We start from the raw sequence: 25659 nt of genomic DNA on the forward strand, positions 1-25659 counted from the left end.
ACACACACACACACACACACACACACACACACACACACGGGCTAAATACATGTAATAGAAAAATTTAAAGATTCATGGCAGAGAAGTGAGGTGGTGGTAGATGCCTACAGGTCTTCTCGAAGAGACTTGGAGAAGATTCCAGCTTTTTTCAGCTCTACAAGGTGACCTAATGGCTTCTCCACCTCAGGCCCAGTGCCCCCACCCTGTTCTCCTGACTTCCCCAGGGACAGGTTCACTAAGTGAATTCTCTCTTCATCATAGACACCCAGCTTGGGACCCCAGTTTGGTTCCAGGGCTCTCTGATCACTCTTTTCATGGTATTGAGCAAGAACACTAGACTTAGAGTCAAAATGCTTTTGCTTCATTCTTCTCACGAACCTATGCAATAGGAAGCTGTAGAGTCCCCGTGTGCCTCAGGTTTCTGATCTGTAATGCAAATATGATTTTCCCTCATAGAATTGTTATATAGATAAGAGGAAAAGATGGAATGGAGGTTAAAATTGTAGGCACCCTGAATTTGATGTTGGACAAGTTGGATCTGGTGAGGCATGTCCATAATCCCAATTGGAAGGCTGGGGCAGGAAGCCTGTGTGGGAGTTCAAGGCCAGCTTGGGCTCCAGAGCAAGCAAGACCCTGCGTGAAGTCTCACACAGCACTCTGTGATATGTGCCTGGAACAAAAGCCCCATTAGACTCTGCAGAATAGTTTTTTCTCATTCCAGAAAAGGTAAAATAATAGTGGTTGTCCCTGGGTAATGGGTGCACTTGGGGAGAAGATTGAGACAAACGAATTATTTTGGGTGGTGGAAATATTCTATATTTGATTGTTTGGTGGTCATGTACTATTTGCCAAGACTCAGAATTTTACACCTCAAAAAAGTGGATATTTGACCATACACTGTGGCTTATGATCACTTGAGAGGGAGTGGCAGGAACATTGTCAGAGTTCTAGCCCAACTTGAGCTATGTAGGAGTTCCAGGCCAGCCTCAAATATAGCATAAGATTTTGTCTCAAAAAGACCCTCCCCTCAAAAGAGTGGATATTTCTATGTTTAGTTTACACATTGACCATTTAACCCAAATTTCCAAAAACTGGAGAAAAGAATACCCTACAATACTAAGTGTTACATATATAGCAGGCCCTCCTCATCCAGGGGTTACACATCTGATGATTAAATCTCTTATCCTGTTCTTAAAGAGGTGGCTGGGTGGGGAGGCTGTGGGTTTGCTTCTGCAGGCTTTTTTTTTTTTTCTTTGTCGTTAGCCAATACAGCGCTATTGTATTTACACAGCAGTAAAATTGTGTTGGATACTGTAAATAACCTAAGGATGATTAAAGCCTACAGAATATATGCATATTATAGTACATTCCTTATAAAACTGGAACATTTCCCAGACACTGGGGTCTGTAAGCATCCTGGAAACAATTCCCCAGTATACAGAGGGGCCATGGTTTGGAGCTTTAGTATAGTGCCTAATAACGGATCACCAATAGATAAATGCTATTTGGATTCTGTGCCACGTTTATATAGCAGGGAGAGTGATATTCCACTAAACACATCTTTGTGTGCATCCTAAACTTCTTTTTTAATTGCCGGAGTACCGAGCACTTCTGAAAAGTTCAGTGGTTGTTCTGCTTAAAGAAATAAGGCTCTGCACTAGAAGAAAGACGAGGAAGGCCCAGGGCTGTCAACCCAGAGGTTCAGGGATAGGCCAGACGCAGAGTTCTGCTTTAGCTTGTAAATCCCAGAGCCGGGGTCCAAGCCTGCGCGAGGTCATTGTATCAATAACAGGTGTGATGCTGGTTTGGAGGGAAGTTCTAAAGGCTTGTTTAATCTTATTCAGACTTTTGTGGCTGAGGATGAGTCAACATTAGCTTAATTAAAACTCCAGGAGAATAGCGTGAATGAGACCGGCGCCTGGGCTGCAGCCAGAGACGAGAGGTCAGAGCTAGCGGCTCCCTCCCACACCAGCTCTGCTCCCGCCCACATCCTCACTGCTCCATCCTCATTAGTCGCTGCCCCGTGCGCCCGGCGCCCATTGGCTGCTCAGAAGATGCTTTTCTCCCATAAGAGGTAGCCCCTCTGGTCCGCAGGTGACCCTCTGAACTCCGGTGCCCCTGAGGTAAGTGGGTGAATCGGGTGGCCCCTTCCCGGACCCCCGGCAGGGACAGGACCAACCTCCAGTAGGAGCCAGGTGGGAGTCCTACCCCTGTGGGCTCCATTCTTCTTTCCTTATAGCATCTTTGGGGACAGCAGACTCTATTCTTGAGGACCTCCTATGTGTCAGTAGAGACACTTTGCCACGTCGGATTTTGGCTTTGGAGGGAACCCTGTGAGGTGGATGCATCTTGTACTTTATAGATAAGGATGAATCTTGGAGTTCCAAGTGGGAACCCATGTCTGTGTGACTCCTTGCCAGTGGGAACACACACATTAATCTTTCTTTTCCATTTAAGGGGGACATCTCTTTCCCTTCTCTCTCTATGAAGGAAGCCCTCTCTTAAGCTCCACCAAAGGAAGGGGAGTCTCAGATGCTAGGTCTCTCAGCACCTCACCTGCACTCTGTACACCATCCCATCACAGTTGACAGAGGCATAGGTCCTTGAGATTCAGAGCTAGTTTATAGTCCAGGTGCATGTAGCCATGACTGAATGTGACTTTCTGATTTGCGCCCTAGCCATCTTGGAGTGGAGGTGGATGAGATAAGCCCCAGATGTTGCCAGGGTCACATACTCAGTCACTGGAGTTTGCCTGTCCATGCATTGTAGCTACTGCCCTAGATCATTCTGCTCATCCTGGAGGGAGGCAGCGTCTGCCTGGCCTTTCTGGAGAGTTCCTTTATCTCCTGCATGCTTGCCTGAGCCTTTTGTTTGTATTTCATCTCCACTTCTTTACCACTTCCCATCTGGAAAAGAGAATGGAGATCCCTTGGGATTCTTTCCGAACCATTCCTCCTTGTAGCTTCCAACCCTGCCTTCTTCAAACTGCTCACACCTTCAGAAGCCTCGGCTATGCTTCCTAGGTGAGAGAATTCCAAGTTTCACTCAGTGATGATGAAGCCGAGGAAGCAATTAGTTGGTGTGCATGCAGCCTTCACTATGCTCTGCCAAATACCAATCAGCTGACCTCCTTCTTGGCAGGTCTTATCTCCAGTGCCAGGTCCTGTCCACTGGGACATCTTCATGCAGATGAGCAGGATCCCTCCCTGCCTTTGAAAATGACTCCTTACCTTTCAGGATGACCTCCTGCCTTTGAAGGCAAGCCTCTCCCTTTGAGGGTGACTCTCCCTTTTATTTTACCTGGCTGCAAAGGGGCTCAAAGGGGGAATAGAAGGCTAAAGGGGGAAATAAGTACCAGAGAAAATCCTGAGGTTCTGTTTCACCAGGTCAGGCCGAAAGTGTTCAGAACAACAGAAGGATGTGTGCTGTCCTCACCTACTACAGCTGTGTGACCGTAGGTATGTTAGTCTCTAGTTGAGTTTACAAAGAAATCAGAAGGCCTGGTCTCCACTCCGAAGGAGCTTTGCAGCATTTTAGAGTGCAAGACATATATGGATGAAGTGTGTGGGAAGCTACCCAAATCCTGATGGGAGATGAGGTAGACCTTCACAGAGGATTTCGTTCAGGACTGAAATAACCAGAAAAACTGCCAGAGGCTGGCAAGCTTGACTGGTGATCTCAATGGTCAGAAAGAAGCAAATGTGTTCTGAGACACATCAGGTACCTTTGCCATTCTGGGCACTATGCTAGGGGGTGTCTCAGCTTCTGGTCCCACTGCTCCCTGGAAAAGCCTGCTAAACACATGGGTTTTGCAGATGAAGGAATGGGAGAGGGGAGGTGGGTGAATTTACTGCTGCTGCCCCTGCTGCCCAACTCTGTGCTCAACACTCATGTGAGCTTTCATATTTCAGATTCACCATGATCGAAGACAACAAGGAGAACAAAGGCCATTCCTCAGAAAGGGGGAGAGTGACTCTCATTTTTTCCTTAAAGAATGAAGTTGGAGAGCTCATAAAAGCACTGAAAATCTTCCAGGTATGGATTTCTCAGAAAGCTCATCAGAAAACAAGTCTCTGAAATTCTATTTAAAATGTAAGGTACTGTCAGTCAGTTCCTCAGAGACAGCCTTCAGAAATCTCTTAACAACTTACCTTATTGGGCAGGGAGTGGACACAGCTCAGTTGCTAAAAACACTTGCTGCTCTTGCAGAAGACATGGGTTCAGTTCCCAGCACCCACACCAGACAGCGCACAGTCATCTCTAACTCTAGTTCCAGGGGATCTAATGTTCTCTTCTGGGCACTGCACACTTGTTGATGATAAAATATTGTTCAGTTCTGGGAAATGGGTAAGGAATACAACAACACAGTTAACTAAGAAGGATATTGGGGAGCATAATTTTGAGAGATTTCAACTAAATAAAATGCTTTACATTTAATGAAATACCTAACCATGTAATGATATTGTTTAATGATATATTAAATATTTTCAGGTGACAAAGTATCAAGGATTCTGCAATTATGTCATTTCCTACTGTCAGAGCCTCAGTGCATATGGTCCTCAAATATGTTTTCAGTGCAGCATAAGGAGACTGTGGGCTAATGTGCACTTATGAGCCTTAACATGTTCTTATTTAAAGTTTTTTATTTTATTCTCTCTCTCTCTCTCTCTCTCTCTCTCTCTCTCTCTCTCTCTCTCTCTCTGTGTGTGTGTGTGTGTGTGTGTGTGTGTGTGTGAGTGATATATGCACGTGTGCAGCGGCTGGTGGAGGATGTCAGGTGTCCTCCTCTATCATTCTCTGCCCTATTCCTTTGAGAATCTAGGCTGGCAGCCAGCAAGCCCCAGAGATTCCCGTCTCTATCCCCACAGTGTGGAGTTAACCAGCAAGTGGCTGTACCAAGCTTTTATGTGGGTGCTGGGGATTCAAACTCAGAACCTTGTGCTTATACAACAGGCACTTTCACCCACTGAGCCATCACCCCAGCCCCTCTTAGGCTGTTCTCCTGATGAAATATGTCTGAATCCGGCAGAGCACAAGTATTTATGGAGCACTTACTATGTGCAAGGTACTGGACTCTACACTAAGCGTATGGATCTGAACAAACTAGACATGTACCTTTCTTCACAGAGAGTATGGTCTGGATAGGAGGCAGACATTAAACAACAGTTTAGTAAGTGCATGACACACACGAATGTTTCAAGTAAAGAGAGACACCAGACACAGTGACATCACTGAACTGGAGGCTCTAACCCAGTTTAAGGACCCAGGAACACAAACACTGATGTCTGACAAACTGTGTGAACAGACTGTGTTATGGTGCTTGCACACCGCGTGGCTGGGCAGGTTCTAGAAGCAGACTGCCTGTGTACAAAGCCCTTGTTAGCTGGATGGTCATTGGGTGTTAATCTCTGCATGTTTCAATAAAATAAGAGAGAACCCAGCCCAGATCATATCATTAAGAATTAATAGTTAAACTGTTCAAAGTGCTTGGGGTCATACAAAATCAACAGTCAATAAATGTTGACTGTCATTATAAAGCAGATTTGTCCCTCCATGACATATTATCCTCAGCTCTGTTTACTTATTATTTTGAAAGAAAGTCTCACTAAGTTATCCTGGCTGCCCTCAAACCCAAGATCCCACTGCCTCAGCCTCCCAAGTAGCTTGCAGTCCTATACCAGCAAGCCTGGCTTATATTATTACTTCTATTGTATTGACTGCCTTTGGACCCCTGACATGTACTTTTATTTCTTCTTCCCACCACCTTTCATGTTTATTTATTGTTAGAGTTTCTGTATGTGACTTAAAAACTCAACACATTCTGTAACTTACAAACTATCAAGTCTTCTGCTCTATCTCTTTGTTCCAAATGTGTGCTTTTGCTTATTTATTTTATATAGACAGAGTCTCCTTCTGTAGTTCAGACTGGTCTGGAACTCCCTCAGCCTCCTGAGGCTGACTACAGGTGTAAGCCACCATAGGAAGCTCATCCTTAAGTGTTGTCCCATTTCTCTGTGAGTCTCAGGCGTATACAGAGCATGGACAGTGCTTTATCCATGGAGTCTTCTCCCTAGCCCCACATGGTTTCTTAGCTTGGTCTACCCTTCTCTTCTGTCTTCTTTATCTCTATTCCATCCTCAAATGTACCATGGCACCTTCTGTTCCCCTGGACTCACACTTTGTCTCTTCAATGAGTATCTGGGCATCCAAACCTGTTTCCTTGTTTCCCCCAGCTAGACTCGAGGTGGTGATTGGCTCCCATGCTTGACTTTTCTGTCTGAAGCTCTTTTCTCAGATGCTCAAATGCTCTCTTCACTGAGGTTTGCATACGTGGTACCCAGATCTCAGACTGACATGGGAAGGGATGGAAAGAAGCAGTCGGCTTACACTGGTCTCAATGGCCATTCATATCATTTTGATATTTCAGTATGTTAAATTTTTTTCAGATCTACAATACATTTTTATTTTATTTCCTCTTTTTTTTAAAAAAATTAATTCAAGTTAGGGAACAAGCTTGTTTTACATGTAAGTCCCTTCTCCCTCTCCCTCCTCTCACCCCCATCCCTCCTCCCCCACCCCCAACCTACCCCCACCCCATCCACCCACCACTCCCCAGGCAGGGTAGGGCCCTCAACGGGGGCTCTGCAAAGTCCACCAAATCTTCCTGTGCTGTCCTGGGCCCTTCCCCATGTGTCCAGGGCCAGAGTGTATCCCTTCATGTGGGATGGGCTCTCAAAGTCCCTTCTTATACCAGGGAAAAATACTAATCCACTACCAGAGGCTCCCTGGAGTGCAGAGGCCTCCTCATTGACATCCATGTTCAGGGGTCTGGATCAGTCTTGTACTGGCCTCCCAGACAGCATCTGGGGTCGATGTGATCTTCCTTGTTCATGCCAACTGTTCCTGTGGGCTTCTTCAACCTGGTACAGACCCCTTTGATCTTCATTCCTCTCTCTCTTCAACTAAATTCCAGATTTCAGCTCAGTGTATATCTGTGGATGTCTGTCTCTGCTTCCATCAGCCACTGGATGAGGGCTCTAGGATGGCATAAAGAGAAGTCATCAATCTCATTTTAGGGGAAGGGCTTTTAGGTTATCCTCTCCTCCATTGCCTGGATTGTCAGATTGTATCATCCTTGTAGGTCTCTGGAGATCTCCCTAGTTCCAGATCTCTTCTCGGACCTATAGTGGCTCCCTCTAATATGGTATCTCTCATCCTGCTCTCTCTCCTCTATTCTTTCCCCTACTCAATATCTCTGCTCCTCCATTTCCTCTCCTCTACTCCCCTTCTCATGCTCTTATTGTGGCAGCACCCTCTCCCCTACCCTCATGCTCCCAATTAGCTCAGGAATTCATGCCACTTCCCATTCCTGGGGTCTATTTATCCCTTAGAGTCCTTCATGTTTCCTAGTTGCTTTGGTGAAGAGGATTGTAGGCTGGTAATCATTTGCTCTGTGTCTAAAGTTCATATATCAGTGAGTACATACCATGTGTGTCTTTTTGTGACTGGGTTACCTCACTCAGGATGGTTCCATCCATTTGCCTGCAAATTTCAAGATTCCGTTGCTTTTTTCTGCTGAGTAGTACTCCATTGTATAAATGTACCACATTTTCTCAATCCATTCTTCAGTTGAGGGGCATCTAGGTTGCTTCCAGGTTCTGGCTATTACAAACAATGCTGCTATGAACATGGTTGAACATATGTCCTTGTTGTATGAACATGCACTATTTGGGTATATACCCAAGAGAGGAATGGCTGGATCTTGATGTAGACTGATTCCCATTTTTCTGAGCAACCGCCATACTGATTTCCAGAGTGGTCTTACAAGTTCGCACTCCCACCAGCAATGGAGGAGTGTTCCTTCTTCTCCACATCCTCTCCAGCATAGATTGTCATTGGTTTTTTGATTTTAGCCATTCTGACAGGTGTGAAGTGATATCTCAGAGTTGTTTTCAGTTGCATTTCTCTGATGGCCAAGGATTTTGAGCACTTTCTTAAGTGTCTTTCAACCATTTCAGATTCCTCTGTTGAAAATTCTCTGTTTAGTTCTGTACCCCACTTTTTAATTTCATTGTTTGGTGCAGTATGTGAAATTTTTCAAAGAAATTTTTTTTAGTTTTTTTTTATACTTTTTATTTTTTTATTTGTTTTTTGGAAGTAACAATGACATCTCCTTCTGAAAAATAATTTTATTAAGAGAATTTAGCCAAGATTCTTTTATGCAAGCAATTTGGTATCTGAGATTTTTAAAAAATTACTAAAAAAGGAAATAGCAAGGTGGCTCTTTGGGCAGTGGTGGTGCACATCTGAATCCCAGCACTTGGGAGGCAGAGGCAGGCAGATCTCTGTGAGTTCAAGGCCAGCCTGATCTACAAATCGAGTTCCAGCACAAGCTCCAAAACTACAAAAAGAAACCCTGCCCTGTCTCAAAAAAAAATACTATTCTTAAATTTTTATTTTTAAATATTCTCTCTCTCTCTCTCTCTCTCTCTCTCTCACTTTCTCTCTCTCTGTCTCTGTCTCTTGTGTGTGTGTGTGTGTGTGTGTGTGTGTGTGTGTGTGTGTGTTGGTGTGCAGGAGTCAGTCCTCTCCTTCCACCTTGTGGGGCCCAGGCTTTGAATGCAGTTCCTCAGTCTTGGTGGCAAACATATTGACTCACTGAGCCATTTTGTCGGCCCACGTTTTAGTTCTTTTTGAGAAAGGGACTATGGGAGCCAGGAATTTAGCTTAGTGATAGAGTGTAGAATGTACAAGGTCCTGGGTTCAGTACTTACCTCTGATTGAAGACAGGGAGAAAGAGAGAGACGTTGTAGCCAGGGTGACCTCAAAAATCTCTATGTAGCTGAGGAAGACCTTGAACTCAGGATTCTTCTACTTCTCCAGTGTTAGGACTATAGGCATACACCATCATGCCCAGCTCAGCACTTGGTGTTTAGATCCAAATTCTAACCAACCCTGGCCGTCGGGAGGACCTGTTGTGGTTGTCACTCTATTGTTTTGTGAAGGGTTTGATGAGTTTTCACTTTCATTTAATCTTTCATATTGCAGGAGGGAATTATTTTGTCATTAGCAGCACCAAAAACACCTTCTTCCCACTTTTGAGCTAATTCTGATAAGTGTTAAATTGTTTCTAGTGCTAATGAAAGTATTCTCTCAAAGATCATTAGCATCCTAGGCGGGTCCATTCAATCCTTGCCCTCTGCTTCACCCAGGAGAACCACGTGAACTTGTTACATATCGAGTCCCGGAAATCAAATCGAAGAAATTCAGAGTTTGAGATTCTTGTTGACTGCGACATCAACAGAGAACAGCTGAATGACATCTTTCCCCTGCTGAAGTCCCACATCACGATGCTCTCTGTGGACTCCCCCGGTCAGCTCACTGTAAAGGAAGATGGTACGTTTGAGAAGGCAAAGCCCCACCTCCAAGAACAAGCACCCAATGTGTGCAGTAGTGAAGGGAAAACAAACAGCCACTTATCAGAATACTAGAGAAAAATTATGAGGCAGCGTTTGATGGAGGGTGGAGGAGTAAAAGAAGCCTGGCTTGAGAAGGGGTGGGTCAGAGGTTAATGCTCTCTCCTAGCTCCTCAAGTACTTCCGGATTCCACAACCCTGATTTCTGCATCCCCTCATTCTTCAGAGATCCCTCGGGACTTAGTGTCAGTCAGATAGTAAACAGATATTTGAATTTGGGGGGAACGTTGGCAGTGTTTGACATCTGTGATCTGAAACCTGTTATATTCATTCCCACCAAAAAACAATGGATCAGGCAATATAAAGCGTTCCAAGATTTCAGATACTCAGATTGAAAAGACTGAGGCTAAGATCTCCATTTCTGACAAGAAATCGTTGTAATTTAGTTAAAACAGAAGATAAATGGATTCATTTAGCTTCTTTATACTCAATGGAGTCTTCAAATTACATCACAATATTTGGAGTGTGGCCAGGACTGCTTGCTGTTCATCTGCCATGCCTTCCTGTCATTGTTAAACTGTGGATTCACCTCCTTTTCTGGCTGACAGGGAGCACCTCCCTGAGCCCCTGAGTGCTCTCCCTAAAACAGAAAGGACAAGGCAAGGAGGAAGGTCTCAGTTCCAGGCTCCTGCTCCGGTTGGGTAGACTGCCTTGATATCTACAATCTGCTTATGTCACCTATGAGTGAAGTTTTCTAGAATGCTAGATGGCTCCTTTCGTTTTTAATGCAAACCAAATCAGGTTAGATCACACACACACAGACAGACAGACAGACAGACAGACAGACAGACACACACACACACACACACACACACACACACACACACTGAATTAAAAATAATAATATTTTTTTCTTTAAGAAAGGATTTTTTCTTTATGTAGCTAGGCTGTCCTGGAACTCAAAATGTAGACAAGGCTGGTCCTCGAACACACAGATATCTGCCTGTCTCTGGCTCCAGAGTACTAGGATTAAAGATATGCACCACCACTGCCTGACAAATACTTTGTAAGTCTAGAAATTAGGTATTTAGATATGATACCCTACCTCAAACAAACACAGATAGTTAGATATGTGACTTAAAGCATTTAAACATTTGGTTTGTTACTTAAGAATAGTATTCTTTAGCAACTGGGAAATTAACCTGAAGAGTAAATTTTTTTTTTTTGGTTTTTCGAGACAGGGTTTCTCTGTGTAGCTTTGGAGCCTATCCTGGCACCCTGGAGACCAGGCTGACCTCAAACTCACAGAGATCCACCTGCCTCTGCCTCCTGAGTGCTGGGATTAAAGGCGTGCACCATCAACGCCTGGCTAAGAGTAAATTTTTTAAGAAAATAAAGCTAATGATTTTAATTTAAATATAATTCCTAGAAATAGAGTGGTTCACTTAAGTCATAATCATTTTCCTTCAACATACAAGTTTCAGTCTCATCCAACTGCACTTGCTTCTGAATTTCTCTTTGCTTATGATTGTCTCCTCAAACCTCAGTGGCTTTGGGGTTTTATTTTTCAGTTTTGGAGACTGTTCCTTGGTTTCCAAAGAAGATTTCTGACCTGGACTTCTGTGCCAACAGAGTGCTGATGTATGGTTCCGAACTCGACGCGGATCATCCTGTAAATATTTTTTAAAAATAGTCTAGTAAAAATACTTTAAGGCGTACTAAAAATTAAGGGTAATTTTAAAACTTTTTTAAAAAAGATTAAAACTTTTAAAAAGGATTTATTTATTTTAATTTTATGTGTATGGGTGTTTTTCCTGCATGTGTCTGTGCCTGAAGTGTCCCTGGAAGCCAGAAGAGGGCAGTGAATCCTCTGGAAATTGAGTTACGCATGGTTGTGTGACACCATGTGGGTGTTGGGAACCTAACCCTGGATCCTCAAGGACAACCATTGCTCTTAACTGCTAAGTCATCTCCCTAGGATCTAGAGGCAGCTTCTATTTTTTAGACCTGCTAATAGCATATGTTAGTTATATAAACTACTGAGTTTCATTGTGTTATTTCATGCGTATATAAGACACTTTAACTAAACTCACTTCAATTGCCCTGTTTTGTTCCTTCCCTCAAATAGCAAGGGCAATTTCTTTGTGAGAAAATACATTTTCTCAACTAGATAGAATTTGTTGGTATAGGAATTTCAGGTATCAGCATCAGCCCTCCACAGAAGTAGAGTAGCACTGAGTCAGTGGACAGGAGAGTACCCAGCTTCACTAGCTGGGATATCTGCCCTGTTCCTTGTATTCCCTTATTAAGATATCCCCAGAGCTGTGCAGCTGATTGTGTCAGTAGTCAGTTCCTACCAAAATGGACCTGGGTGTTTGAAATACAATAAAGGTGTTTCAGAAAAACCCTACCACCCTGCTGCCCAGTTGATTGACTGATTAGGCAGCTGATGATGCAAGAAGTTGTTTTCTTGGAGAATTTTACAGTACAGCCATGAGCTCGAGTGTTGGAGTCCAGAGCATTGGACTTGTGTTTGAATGTCTAGGTTCTTGGGAGGGATGAAGAGGAGAGAATGCAATCGTGGAGTCTCAGGTCTGGCCTATGCATTAGCGCCTCCTGCTTTTCTAAGCTGGAGGAATATGGCCATATAACACTCTCCATAGATATCCTCCAGAGGACCTATCTGTTTACCAGATTACCTTACCAAATGACTCTTGCAATGAGATGGGCTGCTTACCCTAAAGGAGCTTGCAGCCTAGTTGAGAATGAGCATGTATTAGCATATTGCAAGATAAAAGGTACAAAGTGGGCCAGATGACATTAACAAGTTGAACATACACACAAGAGAGCAAATGCTTCCGGCTGAAGCCATCAGAGAAAAGTGATATTTCAACTGGATCCCAAAAGATTTCAGTAGGTGAGAGATGGAAAGAAAGGGCATTTGGGGGTGGAGCACAATCTGAGCAAAGGTTCTGAGGCAAGAAAGCGTGGGGATGTGAACAGAAAGATGAAATGCCAGTACTGTAAGATGTCTACCACTAAGGATATTCATCTTCATGCCTTTAAATTTTGCTTCTCATTTATTATGATGACCACATCTCTCAGCAGGTTTCCCTGCCTTCAGCCTTGCCACCTTCACACACATGCTCAAAACCATTAGAATGTAAGCCTCAGTATGGCCACTTTCTCTCTTCTTCTATACATCACCAGTGAGACCATGTCTCACAAAACAAATGGAAATGGGCATGAAATACCATGCTACCACACGATTGAACCTTGGATGAAGCTGGTTACAAAAGGCCCTATGTTTATGATTCCATTTATTGAAGCATCTAGAAGAGGCAAATTCACAAGGACAGAGACAGAGATTAGATAACTGAGCGGCAGGGGCTAGGTTTGGGAGGAAAATGAGGAAGAGATGGTTAGTATGATGTTTCTTTTTGAGATAACACAATTTTTCTGAAACCAGATGGTACAGTCTATGGCCATACCATCCTGAACACACCCAATCTGGTCTGAAATTATAGGGTAAGGATGGTCACTGGGCACAGTGGCAGATGCCTGTTGTCTCAACCACTTGCAAGCCAAAGGTGGGAGGATTACAAGTTTTACGATTAGCCTGGGCAACATGGCAAGATGTTGTCTTAAAATAAAAAACAAACAAAAAGTATGGTCATGGTTCCTATGAATGGCTGTTTCATGGCATATGAGCTGTATCTCAGTATAGCTGTTAGTCTAAGAGCACCATTATAGCCCTGCAGTCAAAATCCAAGCTCCTTATATGACCTACAACCATGAGCTAGTCTTCAACATGATCCATGCACTGTGAAAGTGCCAGAAACATGGCATGGCTTGCATTTTTGTATCCTGAACATGTTTTCCTTCTCTGTGCAAGTTCTTGTGCCCCCTCTGTCCTCCACCAGCCCTCTCCACATGGCAGACACAGCTTGGGGATCAGCGCTGGCAAGTTTAGTTCAGTTAAGTCATTATTTTAAGTTTTACTTCCTATTTTAGTATTATTTACAGTACTGGGTCTCAAGTGTCCTAGACAGACTATTGCTGAATGACACCTCAGTCTTTATTATCAATTTCTGCCGTAGGTAGACATAACTGAAGGCATAGTCAAGTGATTAAAGAAAAGGAAACAAGAGCTATGTGCTTAACTTGGATGACATTCTTTAGTCATCTTTGTAGTCACTGTAGGATCTTTGTACAAAAAGTATTATTTCCTTTGTATCCACAGGATGATAAAACTGTCATGTAACTCCAGACTTCAAAATAAAAATGGTCACATATCTCTAAGCATTGCTTTTTTGTGATAACAATTATGTAGTTTTTCAGTATCTCCAGTCAAAACAATGAAATGTTTTCTAAATGGCATTTCCAAGTACTTTTAGTTTCAATATTTAATTACTTTTAATTATCAGGGCTTCAAAGATAATGTCTACCGTAGAAGACGAAAGTATTTTGCAGAGTTGGCTATGAACTACAAACAGTAAGTATATTACAAACCAACATAACTAACTTTGAGATAACAAAATAAAGGAATAAGCTGTGTTTATAGTAAATACAAAGTCAAATAAGTGTAACTACCTAAATACAATGCAGAATTCCTCATCTTGATCTCATTAGTGGGGATCCCATTCCCAAGATTGAATTTACGGAAGAAGAGATTAAGACCTGGGGAACCATCTTCCGAGAGCTGAACAAACTGTACCCGACACACGCCTGCAGGGAGTACCTCAGAAACCTTCCTCTGCTCTCGAAATACTGTGACTATCGTGAAGACAACATCCCACAACTGGAAGATGTCTCCAACTTTTTAAAAGGTAATAAGCCAACAGAGCTGTAAGGGAGGGTTTGATATGTTTCAACTGTGACAGTTGTCTGTAGAGGAATGAAGTCTAGTTACATGGGGTGTCCAGAGTCTCCTGAACTCATCCTGGAGTATTGGATCCAGGCCAGGGCACCACATTGCAAAGACAGTCCACATACCTTACTTAGGGCATGACAAAGTGAGCTGAACTGCAAGGGAATTTGAAAACATGTCACATGAGTAAAATCTGTAAGACACTTTGTGTGTTAACTTGGGGATAAAGAAGAAGTTTGCTAAATGTTAAAACATTTGACAAATTGGAATAGATTTCATAGAGTAGAGAGATCACTATATGACCCTTAAAGAAAATGGAGACCTTATTAGAAGAGCCATGTGAAACCAGGCATGTAAAGTGATTAGTGTTCATCAGTGAGGGTGTCTGTACCAGACCTTTGCACCTGCTTTCGGGGATGTAGAGGAGACAGGGCATCTGCACAGTCTCTGATGCTGGGTCGTCACTGACACTAGGTCTCTGATGCTGAGGGCAGCTGATACTAAGGGGGTCTTTGATGTTTTGGGGAGTCTCTGGTGGCTGAAGGATTTCTTGAGCCTTTTTCCACACTAAGATTCTATGATTTTTGCAAGATAGAAGTGTGTGGAACTAGAAGAAGAAACAAAAGGTAAAGACAGTTTTGTTTGATTGAGGCCTCTATTTTCTCTAGCTGGTGTGAAGAGTAAAATGATCCAGACTCTGCTGTGCTTAAGAAAAATCAGTATCTCTCTGTGTCTCAGCAATTCGGAGACTGTGTTAAGAAGTGCTGCTTTGCAGTGCTGGGGACTCAGTACTGGGTCTCAGGGACACTAGGCAAGAACTCCTCTCTGAGCTCAGTACAGGGTCTCAGGGACACTAGGCAAGAGCTCCTCTCTGAGCTGTCCCCCCAGCCCAGAAGTTATGATTTTGGTTCATATTATTAATCTTTCTTTCCAGGCTTAAAGTGTTGTCTGAGTTTCTTACACAAAAACTATGCATAAAAACCTAAAGGGGACCAGGAGGTGGTGGTGGCACATGCCTTTAATCCCAGCACTCAGGAGGCAGAGGCAGTCGGATCTCAAAGTTCAAGGGCCAGCCTGATCTACAGAGTGTGTTCCAGGACAGGCTCCAAAGCTACACAGAGAAACCCTGTCTCGAAAAACAGCAAAACAAAACAAAACAACAATAACAAAAACCTAAAGGGACTGAACAGGAAAACACAGCATCATTTCATGAGGACAGAAATAATGTATGTGTTTCCTATGAAAAACTAAGCTTTTAGCACATGGTGCAGAAGCAGTATGGGTCCTCACTGGACTCACAGCTGCATGAGTATGTGTCACAGGTGTTGTTCAGTCAGGCTTACAGGAAACACGTTGTGGATATAAAACTGAGAGCTGTTCTGCTTGGGTCTGGAAATGAGCTGGCCACAGAGCCATTTTACTGTTGCAAGGGCAAATGTCAGAGAAACCAAAATTAGAGGACAATTCACATGGAATGTCAGATGAGGATACCAATACTGTCAAACATCGTGGCCATTGGATACATGTTGTTTTTTTATGCTGTAAACAATAAAGTGTACTTCATCAAAGTATTAGGGCCTTGGCCACACCAGCCACGTATTAAATGCTCAGTAGTGACATATGGCTATTGACCTCTGGGCAGCACAGTAGGGAGCATTTCCATCCAGGAATGTGGAAGACACGGTTGGATGGTCTTCTGCCTATCAGAGTGGAGGCAAACTTGCAGAGCAACTGGATGGAACTGGAATGCCAGCATGGTGAGGGTTTAGTGGGAGGTACAAGACAGAACACATAATGATCTCTTGGGCTGCTGAAGCCCAGTGGCCCATTTTCTAATACACAGAAGACAGTTTTGGCATTTGGGTGGAAGAGAACTATCCAGCTTAGCTGAAATAAAAAGAACTATAGAAGATAATAATGTCTAAACATAGCTTAGATTAAAAATGGCTATGATTGAAAAATAATTTTAAAATTAACTTCCAAAGTATCATAACAAGTAATAGGCTGCATTATGGTATTTTATACTTCTGTGCCATATGTCAGAGGCCATTGCCCTCCACTGCCCCTTTCTTCTGAACAGTGCCTCTTCTGCTGTCATGTCACATGAAATCTATTGTTCTCTCTTTTCCCTCAATCCCCCTCCCCTGAGATTCCTTCTCCCTCCTTGTAGTCCCCTTTCAGTTTCATGAGCTACACACAGAGAGACATAGACACACATACAGAGACACAGACACACACAGAGACACAGACACACATACAGACACAGACACACACAGAGACACAGACACACACAGAGACACAGACACACATACAGACACAGACACACACAGAGACACAGACACACATACAGACACAGACACACATACAGACACAGACACACATAGAAACACAGACACACACACAGAGACAGACACACACACAGACACACACAGAGACACAGAGACACACAGAGACACAGACACAGACGCACACAGACACACACACACAGAGACACACACATGCACGCATGCACAGGGATTTCATCTTGGTTCCATATATAAGGGAAAAATTCAGTATTTATCTTTCTGAGCCTGGCTTATTTCTCTTACTACAAGGATCTCCAATTACATCCAGTTTCCTGCAAATGTTATCATGTCATTTTTCTTTATGATGGGATGCAATCCCACTGTGTATGTGCTGCTAATGGACATCTAGGCTGACTCTTTCTCTTGTCAGTGGTTTGTGTCTAAGATGAATGTTTTCTGTTTTCTACTTTGCTTTGCAGAATGTACAGGGTTTTCCATCCGTCCTGTTGCTGGTTACCTCTCACCAAGAGATTTCCTGTCAGGGTTAGCCTTTCGAGTCTTTCACTGCACTCAGTATGTGAGACACAGTTCAGATCCCCTCTATACTCCAGAGCCGTGAGTACTTCAGTCCTTCATTCATCAAACAGTTGTTTATAGTAATGGTACCCACTTCACAAAGCATCCTGTAAGTGTTCAATGAAGCAGCATATGTCAAGCCTTTAGGATAGTGACTGGCATTAAAGCATATACCATAACATATGTAACCAGTTATTATTATTATCATTGGAAACTTGTTAGATGCCAGGTGCAGTTCTGTGCACAAGAGATGTAAAAATCAGATAAAATTATTGTCTTCATAAAGTTTGTATTTTGAGGGAATAGATAGATAGATAGATAGATAGATAGATAGATAGATAGATAGATAAGCAAGTGAATGTAGTGTGTGTCATGTCAGATGATGGTGTGTGCCGTGGGGGAAAAGAATGGAATGATGCAGACATGTGTATGGGTGTCGCATTGGAAGTGTGATCAAAGAGGGCCTTGCTGAGAAAATATGGGAGCAGAGACTTGATTTGGGTGGGGACTTGGAATATCAGTGGATTCGTGTCCAGGGGATGAGATTTGGGACCAATGGAATTTCTTTATTCAGTTAATATCCTTTATGATAAATTATTCATGGTCAACTAGAGTAAAAACAAGGTTGACTTTGGTTTGTATTCAACACTTATTTATACGTTTGTGCCCAGTACCACAGTGTGACAGACTGTGTCTCTGTTTCAGAGATACCTGCCATGAACTCTTAGGTCATGTTCCTCTCTTGGCTGAACCCAGTTTTGCTCAATTCTCCCAAGAAATCGGCCTGGCATCCCTTGGAGCTTCAGATGAGACTGTTCAAAAACTGGCAACGGTATACAAGTGAAAACAGTTGTATAGTCCAGGATTCTACATTGGGTGTGGTTGGGAGTATTTGGGTAGTGTGAAGTCCATGATCAAAACAACCATTAGATTTGTTTTTGCTTTAAATATTTATGAATTTAAATAATGCTAAATGGAGTTATAAAAATTTAAGGTTTCTCAAAAAAAATCCCCACAGCTTTAAAACAAGACAGAGAAGCACAAGATTGCTTTAATATACTAATTTTTAGATTAAAAAGTGAGTGATGTCTTATGAAGCAGGGAAGGAAGGAAGGACATTTTAGGATGAGGCACAAGACAGATGAGAAGGGGCTTGGTACCACTGGGAAACAGCTGAGGGTGGAGAAGGGGTGTGAAGTAGGCTAACTGGTTATGTAATTGTGGTTTGGGGATGCTAGGGCCCCTGAGACCTTTTGTGGAGTCCTTCAGGACAACATCATTCATAAGTAAAAGATACAAAAGATATATTTTTAATGTGACAGACAGGGCTCAGATGCCACACTGAGTCTGAACTTTAAGCGACTGTCATATGCTGAGCGAGGCAGTTTAAAGAATATGCACATTTCTTTGAAGAGGAGAGTCAAATAGCCACCTCTTTTCTAACTACATATCTGTGTGATGCTGAGCTTTCTTCATATACTTAAACCAAAACAACACATTGCAAGAGATTAAATACAGCAGCAGATATGGTAATCCATCTGCCTTCCCTTCAGACATTAAATACTGTCTAGCCAGGCATGGATAAGATGTGAGCAGGGTGGGGTTAGCTGACTCAGTTGCTCCTCACTATAAATCCATAGGATTGTAATTGTCAAAAGTTAAAATTAGGGCCAGCAAGAAGCTCAGTGCCACCAAGCCTGAGGACCTGGTCAGGGTGTCCCCTGACTTTCACAGGAATGTGCATAAATAAACACACAAATAAATGTAACAGAAATAATTAAAGTTAAAAAGATGATGGCTACACAGTTGGAAGCATTCTTCCTGCTCTTCCAGAGAACAGAACTTGGGTTCTGTTTCCCAATGCCCACACTACACAATCACAGCCTCCTGTAACTCCAGCTCCAGGGGATCTCATGCCCTCTTCTGGCCGTTGTAGGTGTCTGCACATATAGACACAGAAATAATCAAAACACATTTAAAAAGTGAATAACAATTATAAAACAATGCTACTCTTTCGTTACTCTTTGTTTTGTAAAATATATTTTCATTAGTGTGTTACTTACATTACCATACAATGGGTTCACCATATTTAAATTTGATTTTTAAACACCTAAATTGTTTCTTGGTTTTAACTGTAAAATGATCAATATAGCTGGGGTAATCTTTGGACTCCTCAGTAATTTGCAACTGTATATTAGAGTCTTTACATCAAGTTTAGAGACTCCTGATGCACAATAGGACCAGACTATGAAAGGACTTAGGATGTGGGCTGGAAGCCTTGGGCTTAATTCTAGGTGTACTTTGGGCCAGTGACTAAGAACTGGAATTTGCCTTATATTGAGAAGCTCAGGATGTAAACATGATGCTGACATCCTTTTGCAGTGCTACTTTTTTACTGTGGAGTTTGGTCTGTGCAAACAAGATGGACAGCTGAGAGTCTTTGGCGCTGGCTTGCTTTCTTCCATCAGTGAGCTCAAAGTAAGAGTCATCAGTTGGTCTGTTTACCAACATGATCAACATACCTGCAGGCAGAACTTGTAAGCACTTACTATGGCAAATATTTGAGGTGGCAGTAAACATACTTTGAGAACATTTTTCTCTACAAATTTCTAGAAAAAATTGTCTTTAAATAGAAAGTGTTTTAAAGCTTTAAACAAATTTCTGGGATACAAGCAGTAAGTTCTGTACCAAGTAGGGAAGTGAGATCTAGTTACTAAAGCTTTAAACAAATTTCTGGGATACCAGCAGTAAGTTCTGTACCAAGTAGGGAAGTGAGATCTAGTTACTAAAGCTTTAAACAAATTTCTGGGATACCAGCAGTAAGTTCTGTACCAAGTAGGGAGTTACCTAAGAAAGGAATGAGTGAGGTCTGTGGGGTGAGCTATGCTACAAACGCTGTCCAAGGAACTACGTTGTGCTCAAGTAGGCTGCTCTCTGGTGGTGGGTATAAGCTAAGTGTAAAAGTGACCAGTAGAGGTAAATGGAAATATTTGCATAAGTAAATAAGCAAATAAATAAAGATCCTTGGGTACCTCCTATGTGATGAAGAGAGTTAAAATGAAACCACTGATATGGCCTTGGGTCATTTACCGGGGACAGCAAGCCTTTTTCAGTTGGGCTAGACTGGATGAAGCAGAGATGAAGTGAGTTAGTCTGGGGCTGCAGACAGGTCCCTTGCATAACTCAGATCAGAGGCATGCCAGCTGCTGCAGTCATGCATTTGGTGATGACAGAGGCAGTATTTGATCGCCATTCTTTGTCCCCCAGCATGCAATTTCTGGACATGCCAAAGTTAAGCCCTTTGATCCCAAGGTTGCCTGCAAGCAGGAGTGTCTCATCACAACCTTCCAGGATGTCTACTTTGTATCTGAGAGCTTTGAAGATGCAAAGCAGAAGATGAGGTAAAATCTATCCACTTTGAGCTTCCATTTGAGGCAAAAGTAATGTCCAAAGATCCAATAATCACAGGCATAAGCAAGTAGGTAACTGGGTGCCCACGAGGAGCCTTCTACCTGGGACATATCCATTGTTTATATAGAGTAGGTTGAATGCTGTATGTTAAATAGTTGCATATGGGAACGGGATACATTGGGAGATGGGCTCCTCCCCATTCCTTCCCAGCAGAGTTTATAGTTCAGCAGAAAAAAGAAACTAGAGACACAATACTCTATGGGGGAGCGACAAGAATAGAGACAGAGAGGAAACACTGCCTCGCCTCCACTGGTCTCCTCTCCAGCTGGAGAGTCACAGAAATCTTAGAGGCAAGTGAGGTGGGTGGAAGACTAGCTAGAACTTAGATGTGTCCAGTTTTAGGCTGAAGTGGCCTGGAAAAAAGACAAAGCAATAGAAATGTGGGGGTATTTCAGTGCAGTCAGATCTCCCGACTTGTCCATCAGGTAAGCATGCAGTCAAGAAGGGAGAACTGGAACAAGACACTTTTTAGATTCTTGAGAAGTTCAGGTGAAAGTAAAATCTGGACAAATATAGAGGTAGTGACTATGGAAGCAGGATCCAGAAAATTGCATGTGATGAGGGGAGGCGTGAAGCCACACTGTGAGGACAGGGGAATATGGGGGTTGAAGATAACACTTCTCTTCTAGGGGCTTGCCATGCACAGACTCAAATAAATAGTAGCTGTGCTTTCTCTAGCCCGGATGGCATCCTGGTGCAAATCTATAGAGGTCACCGCTTAGGAAACCAGAGGGATGAGAACCTGGATCCCAGTCCCCAAGCATGTACACTTGTTCTCAGCCGTGCAGTTATCCTTTGGGGTCCTGCATATGATTGTTCTGTAGGGTACCAAGTAAGAGTTCCAAACGTTTGCTTGATAAAGGAGACAGATTTTAAACCATGAGGTGCACAGGGGGTGGGGGGATTCAAGTTATTTGAGAGGAAGCTAGAAACATTCTAAGCTGAAAAACTCCCAAGTACAGGAAGGTAGGACTCCCTCCCCTTCTCCCCTCCCTGATCCCATCTCATCTTTTATTATGTAAGGCATAGCTGAGGGGGTCTGTTACTTTGTGGCTCAGTCTTGCCATTATCTCTTGTCATACTGACAGATAAAGGTGCTGTAGTTGATGGCCTTAGTGAAGCCAAGAGGTCAAGAGATGAGTTGCAGATCACTCGGTGTGGGAGAATGGAGAGGGGGCAGAGGGAGGGGGGGGAAAGGAGGGATTGAGCTTCCCTCCAAGGCTTCAGTAGATGGTGTTCACTTATGTTAGGACAGAGAGAGCTGTGTGTGTGTGTGTGTGTGTGTGTGTGTGTGTGTGTGTGTGTGTGTGTGTGTGTGCGCGCGCGCGCGCGCACGCGCGCGCGTGCCTGTGTGTAACCAGGTCTTCATAGAAATTAACACTGCCTTATTTGTTGTCTTAATAGAGAATTTACTAAAACAGTGAAGCGCCCATTTGGAGTGAAGTACAATCCGTACACTCAGAGCATCCAGGTTCTGAGAGATGCCAAGAGCATAACCAGTGCTGTGAATGACTTGCGGTATGACCTTGATGTCATCAGTGATGCCCTTGCTAGAGTCAGCAGGCAGCCCAGTGTGTGAGTGTCTGCAGTCGGAATCCAGAAAGCAAATGAGCATCAGTTCAGAGCCAGGGCTGCCTCTTGCTTCCCCAGAAGACCAAAGTCTCTCATCTGTCTGTAATAAACCACTCACTGTCTTTGCAAATGTACACCTGGATTCTTTAGCCACTGCTAACTTCTTTCATTTTGTCTTTTGGCACCTGCTTAGGTAAATATAATTCACACACCATGTGACTCACCAAATGCCCATTTAAAATATTTTATTTCATTAAAATATAGTTAAATCATTCTCCTCCTTCCCTTTCTTCCCTTCAACCCTGCTCCCCAATATCATGGCCTTTTCACTGATTTGCATTTTTATCGAGCAAGTTGTGTGACACTGGTCAGAGCTGGTCTCATCTTGATGCTGTTTCCCCAGTTTGTCATTAGCAAATGGTTACTTTGGATGCCCTGGCGATCATATCTGTATTTGTTCTCTGTAACCAACTTTGTGACAGCTCAGGCATGTTCATACACTAGACTTATAGGAGACTAGCTGTCCCCATTGCTAGCATGGACAGAAGTGTAGAGGACTTGGTCCTACATCATGACTAGTAAAGAGCAAGCTGACTTCTAGTGCAGTGTCTGGCAGGGACATAGAAGTCACCAAGACTCAGCCAGGCATGGCAGCGCCTGCAATCCCAGTTCTCCCTGGCACTTTATTTCAAGGTGCCACACTAGAGCATAAATGAGAAGGCAGTGAGAGAAGGGTCAAGGGGAGCAGTTTGGGTCTGAGAGTGTAATTATGTGAGGACTGTAAGGACTGGAGCACAAGTGGTGTCAGCTGTGTAGCCTTAACATAAGCAGTTGTGTAAACTTTTCACTACTGTAACAAAGTGCCAGAGGCAATCGGCTTATAAACAGGAAAATTTCATTTTGGCTCATAGGTTTGGATGCTTTGATCCATTAGAGGTCGTTCCTGTGTTTTAAGTTGTGGTGAAGCAAGGCATGGTGGGAGAATGGGGCAGAGCAAAGCTATAAACTTCGTAAAGGGTAGAAAGAGAAAGAAGGAAGGATTGAGAGAAGGAAGAATGGGGAAGGAGAGGGAAAGAGGGAGGAATAAGGAGAGAGACAGAGAGGGAGAGATAGATGATAGACAGATAGACAGATAGAGGATAGATGATAGATATCCTACAGTACAGTTTAAGAGTTCACTACTACCAGGGTAGGATAGAGGACTCAGAAGTTAAGAGCACTAACTGCTCTTCTAGAGGGCCTGGGTTTGATTCCCAATACCCACGTGGTGGCTCGCAAACATCTGTATCTCTAGTTATAGGGGATCCAATGTTTTCTTCTGGCTTCCATAGATAGCAGTCAAGCATGCAAATGGTACACAGACATACATGAAGGCAAAACATAAAATGAAAAATTAAAGACCTCACTTCTGTTTTTCACATTAATAGTAAAAATATATACCATTGATCATGCTTCATTTAGAGCCCACTAGATTTTTTTACACTAGATATTTTTTAATCCTTTTAAGACTTCAGAGGAAATTGTGAAAAGCTGTGTTGTTGTTGGTCTTTCTTGTCAGATTTTCTTTGGGACTGCCAGCCCCAAATAATGACACAGAGACTTATTATCAATTATGAAAGCTTGGCCTTTAGCTTAGGCTGTCCCCAACTAGTTCTTATACCTTAAATTAACCTGTTTCTATTAATCTACATTCTGTCTCTGGCTTTTTACCGCTCCTCCATTCTGTTCGTACAACTTGCTCCACATCTGAGTGGCATCTCCTGCCTGCTAGATCCATCCCTGAGTTCCTCTTTGCTGCCTGGAAGCCCCCCTAACCTCTCCTGATTGGCTATTGACCATTCAGCTTTTTATTAAACAAATCACAATGACACATCTTCATGCAACACTATTTCATCCCATGCTATACAAGGAAGCAGACTGAGGAAAGGTAATTCAGCCATCTCAGATCTTTATAGACAACTCACAATAACAGCTACTGAGCATACACATGGCAGTGAGTAGATGCTAGTTCATCTTAAATCATTTGAAATACAGACCAGCTAGTTTGTAGACTGCTGGATTACCAGGAAAAGCACTGTGAAGAAATTTCAACAGAGAGCAAATAGAGAACCCATCTGCTGTGTCTGGTTGTTTTCATAGGACTTTGATGAGGCTGGAGAATCACAGTTAGTGGGTTTTAAAATGATGGTGCTGAATATTTGCTCTGACTAAAGCACTTTAAAGTAAATGGTAAAGCCACAGCCATATCCTCAGTAGCTTCAAGACAACAGAAATGTTTAGTGATGGAATTGACTTTGTCTAACCTCTAGATCATGATATTTGACAAATCAGAGATCCAAGAGTCTTAGAATTTTAAAATATCTAAGAATTTTTAAATAATTATTCAAACACCAGGAAGAATGGAATCAAAAAGCATGATTTGCAATTCTTTAGCAGAGAGCCATTCCTTGGCAACAGAAGCATGTTTGACTTTTTGAAGAAAACACAAATGTGAATTGTCAAAATGCCTATGTTCCGTAACTTCATGCTTTGACATTTGGAGTTACATAAGTAGCAAAATCATTGATCATTTGAAAGTTGGCATCCAGAGAAAGAAAAAAGCCAGGGCATCTCAAAAGCAATAAGTAACAGAGACCATGTGTTAATGTCCATGAAGTAGATAAAGATAGCTATGATCCATTTTACCATTGTCTTTATCACATTATGTAATGTACATTTATAATTTAAAAGTTTGTTATCCCCCTGGACAATAAACTCAGAATTCATGTTCTCAAAAGTGTGTTTTTAAAGTGCATTTTAAATTTTCATTGTGTTTGTATGTGTGTGTATCTGTGTGTGTCTATTAGTGTCTCTATGTGTGTCTTTGTGTGTATCTGTATGTGTGTGTGTTGTCTGTGTGTCTGTATGTCTGCATGTGTGTCTGTGTGTGTATCTGCATGTGTGTGTGTTGTCTGTGTGTGTGTGTCTCCCAGGAACCAAACTCTAGTTGTCAGGCTTGGTCACAGCACCTTTAACAGCTGAGCCATTTTGCTCCTCAAAAAGTATTTTATTTTTGTCAAACATAAATTAAAAACAGATTCAATTTTATGTTCACAGTTTTATTAGTTTAGAGACTAGCAGTGGTGATGGTTGGATCGGGAAGTACAATAAATTAGGGCAAAGGATGAAATATTCCACAGAGGAACCCATTACATTGTATATTAACTTAAAATTTTTTCAAGAAAATGAAAATTATAAAGTAAAAACTATATACTACTTCTTTAAAGTATATGGCTATGAGCTACATTAAACTTGATCCTCATCACTACTTCCTGGGAAGGCTTCCCTCTCATATTTCTCCTCTGAATGTGAGCTATGTCTCCTGTACTGAGTTACTGGAGAAAATTAAGTCACAGGGATTCTTAACACAAAACATTAGGAAATCTCAACACCATGAAAAGACCAAAACCTAAGAATAATAGGAGAAGGA

At 42.6% G+C, this 25659-nt stretch overlaps 1 protein-coding gene across 2 annotated transcripts; it reads left to right on the forward strand.

The window, feature by feature from the left end:
• Nucleotides 1-121: 121 nt before the first annotated feature.
• On the forward strand, nt 122-24933 carry Tph1 (tryptophan hydroxylase 1). 2 transcript variants are annotated; one of them, XM_035449531.1, is made up of 11 exons: nt 122-3720; nt 3912-4035; nt 9213-9396; nt 10988-11088; nt 13844-13911; nt 14049-14245; nt 17051-17186; nt 17853-17979; nt 19530-19625; nt 20415-20548; nt 22023-24933. In XM_035449531.1, the coding sequence occupies exons 2-11, from the start codon at nt 3919-3921 to the stop codon at nt 22195-22197; spliced, it is 1335 nt and encodes a 444-aa protein (XP_035305422.1). In that variant the 5' UTR covers nt 122-3720; nt 3912-3918; the 3' UTR covers nt 22198-24933. The 2 variants fall into 2 exon arrangements, with proteins under 2 accessions (XP_035305422.1, XP_035305421.1); XM_035449530.1 differs by having other exon boundaries at nt 122-4035.
• Nucleotides 24934-25659: the final 726 nt, after the last annotated feature.

Source organism: Cricetulus griseus, chromosome 9, assembly GCF_003668045.3.
Source record: "Cricetulus griseus strain 17A/GY chromosome 9, alternate assembly CriGri-PICRH-1.0, whole genome shotgun sequence".
NCBI lineage: Eukaryota > Metazoa > Chordata > Mammalia > Rodentia > Cricetidae > Cricetulus > Cricetulus griseus.

Coding starts and splice junctions, on each gene's coding strand:
- Tph1 (XM_035449530.1), top strand. CDS start 3,919: ATGATCGAAGACAACAAGGAGAACAAAGGCCATTCCTCAGAAAGGGGG. Junction 17,980..19,529: donor CTGTTCAAAAACTGGCAACG/GTATACAAGTGA, acceptor ATCCTTTTGCAG/TGCTACTTTTTTACTGTGGA. Junction 19,626..20,414: donor CTTCCATCAGTGAGCTCAAA/GTAAGAGTCATC, acceptor TTTGTCCCCCAG/CATGCAATTTCTGGACATGC.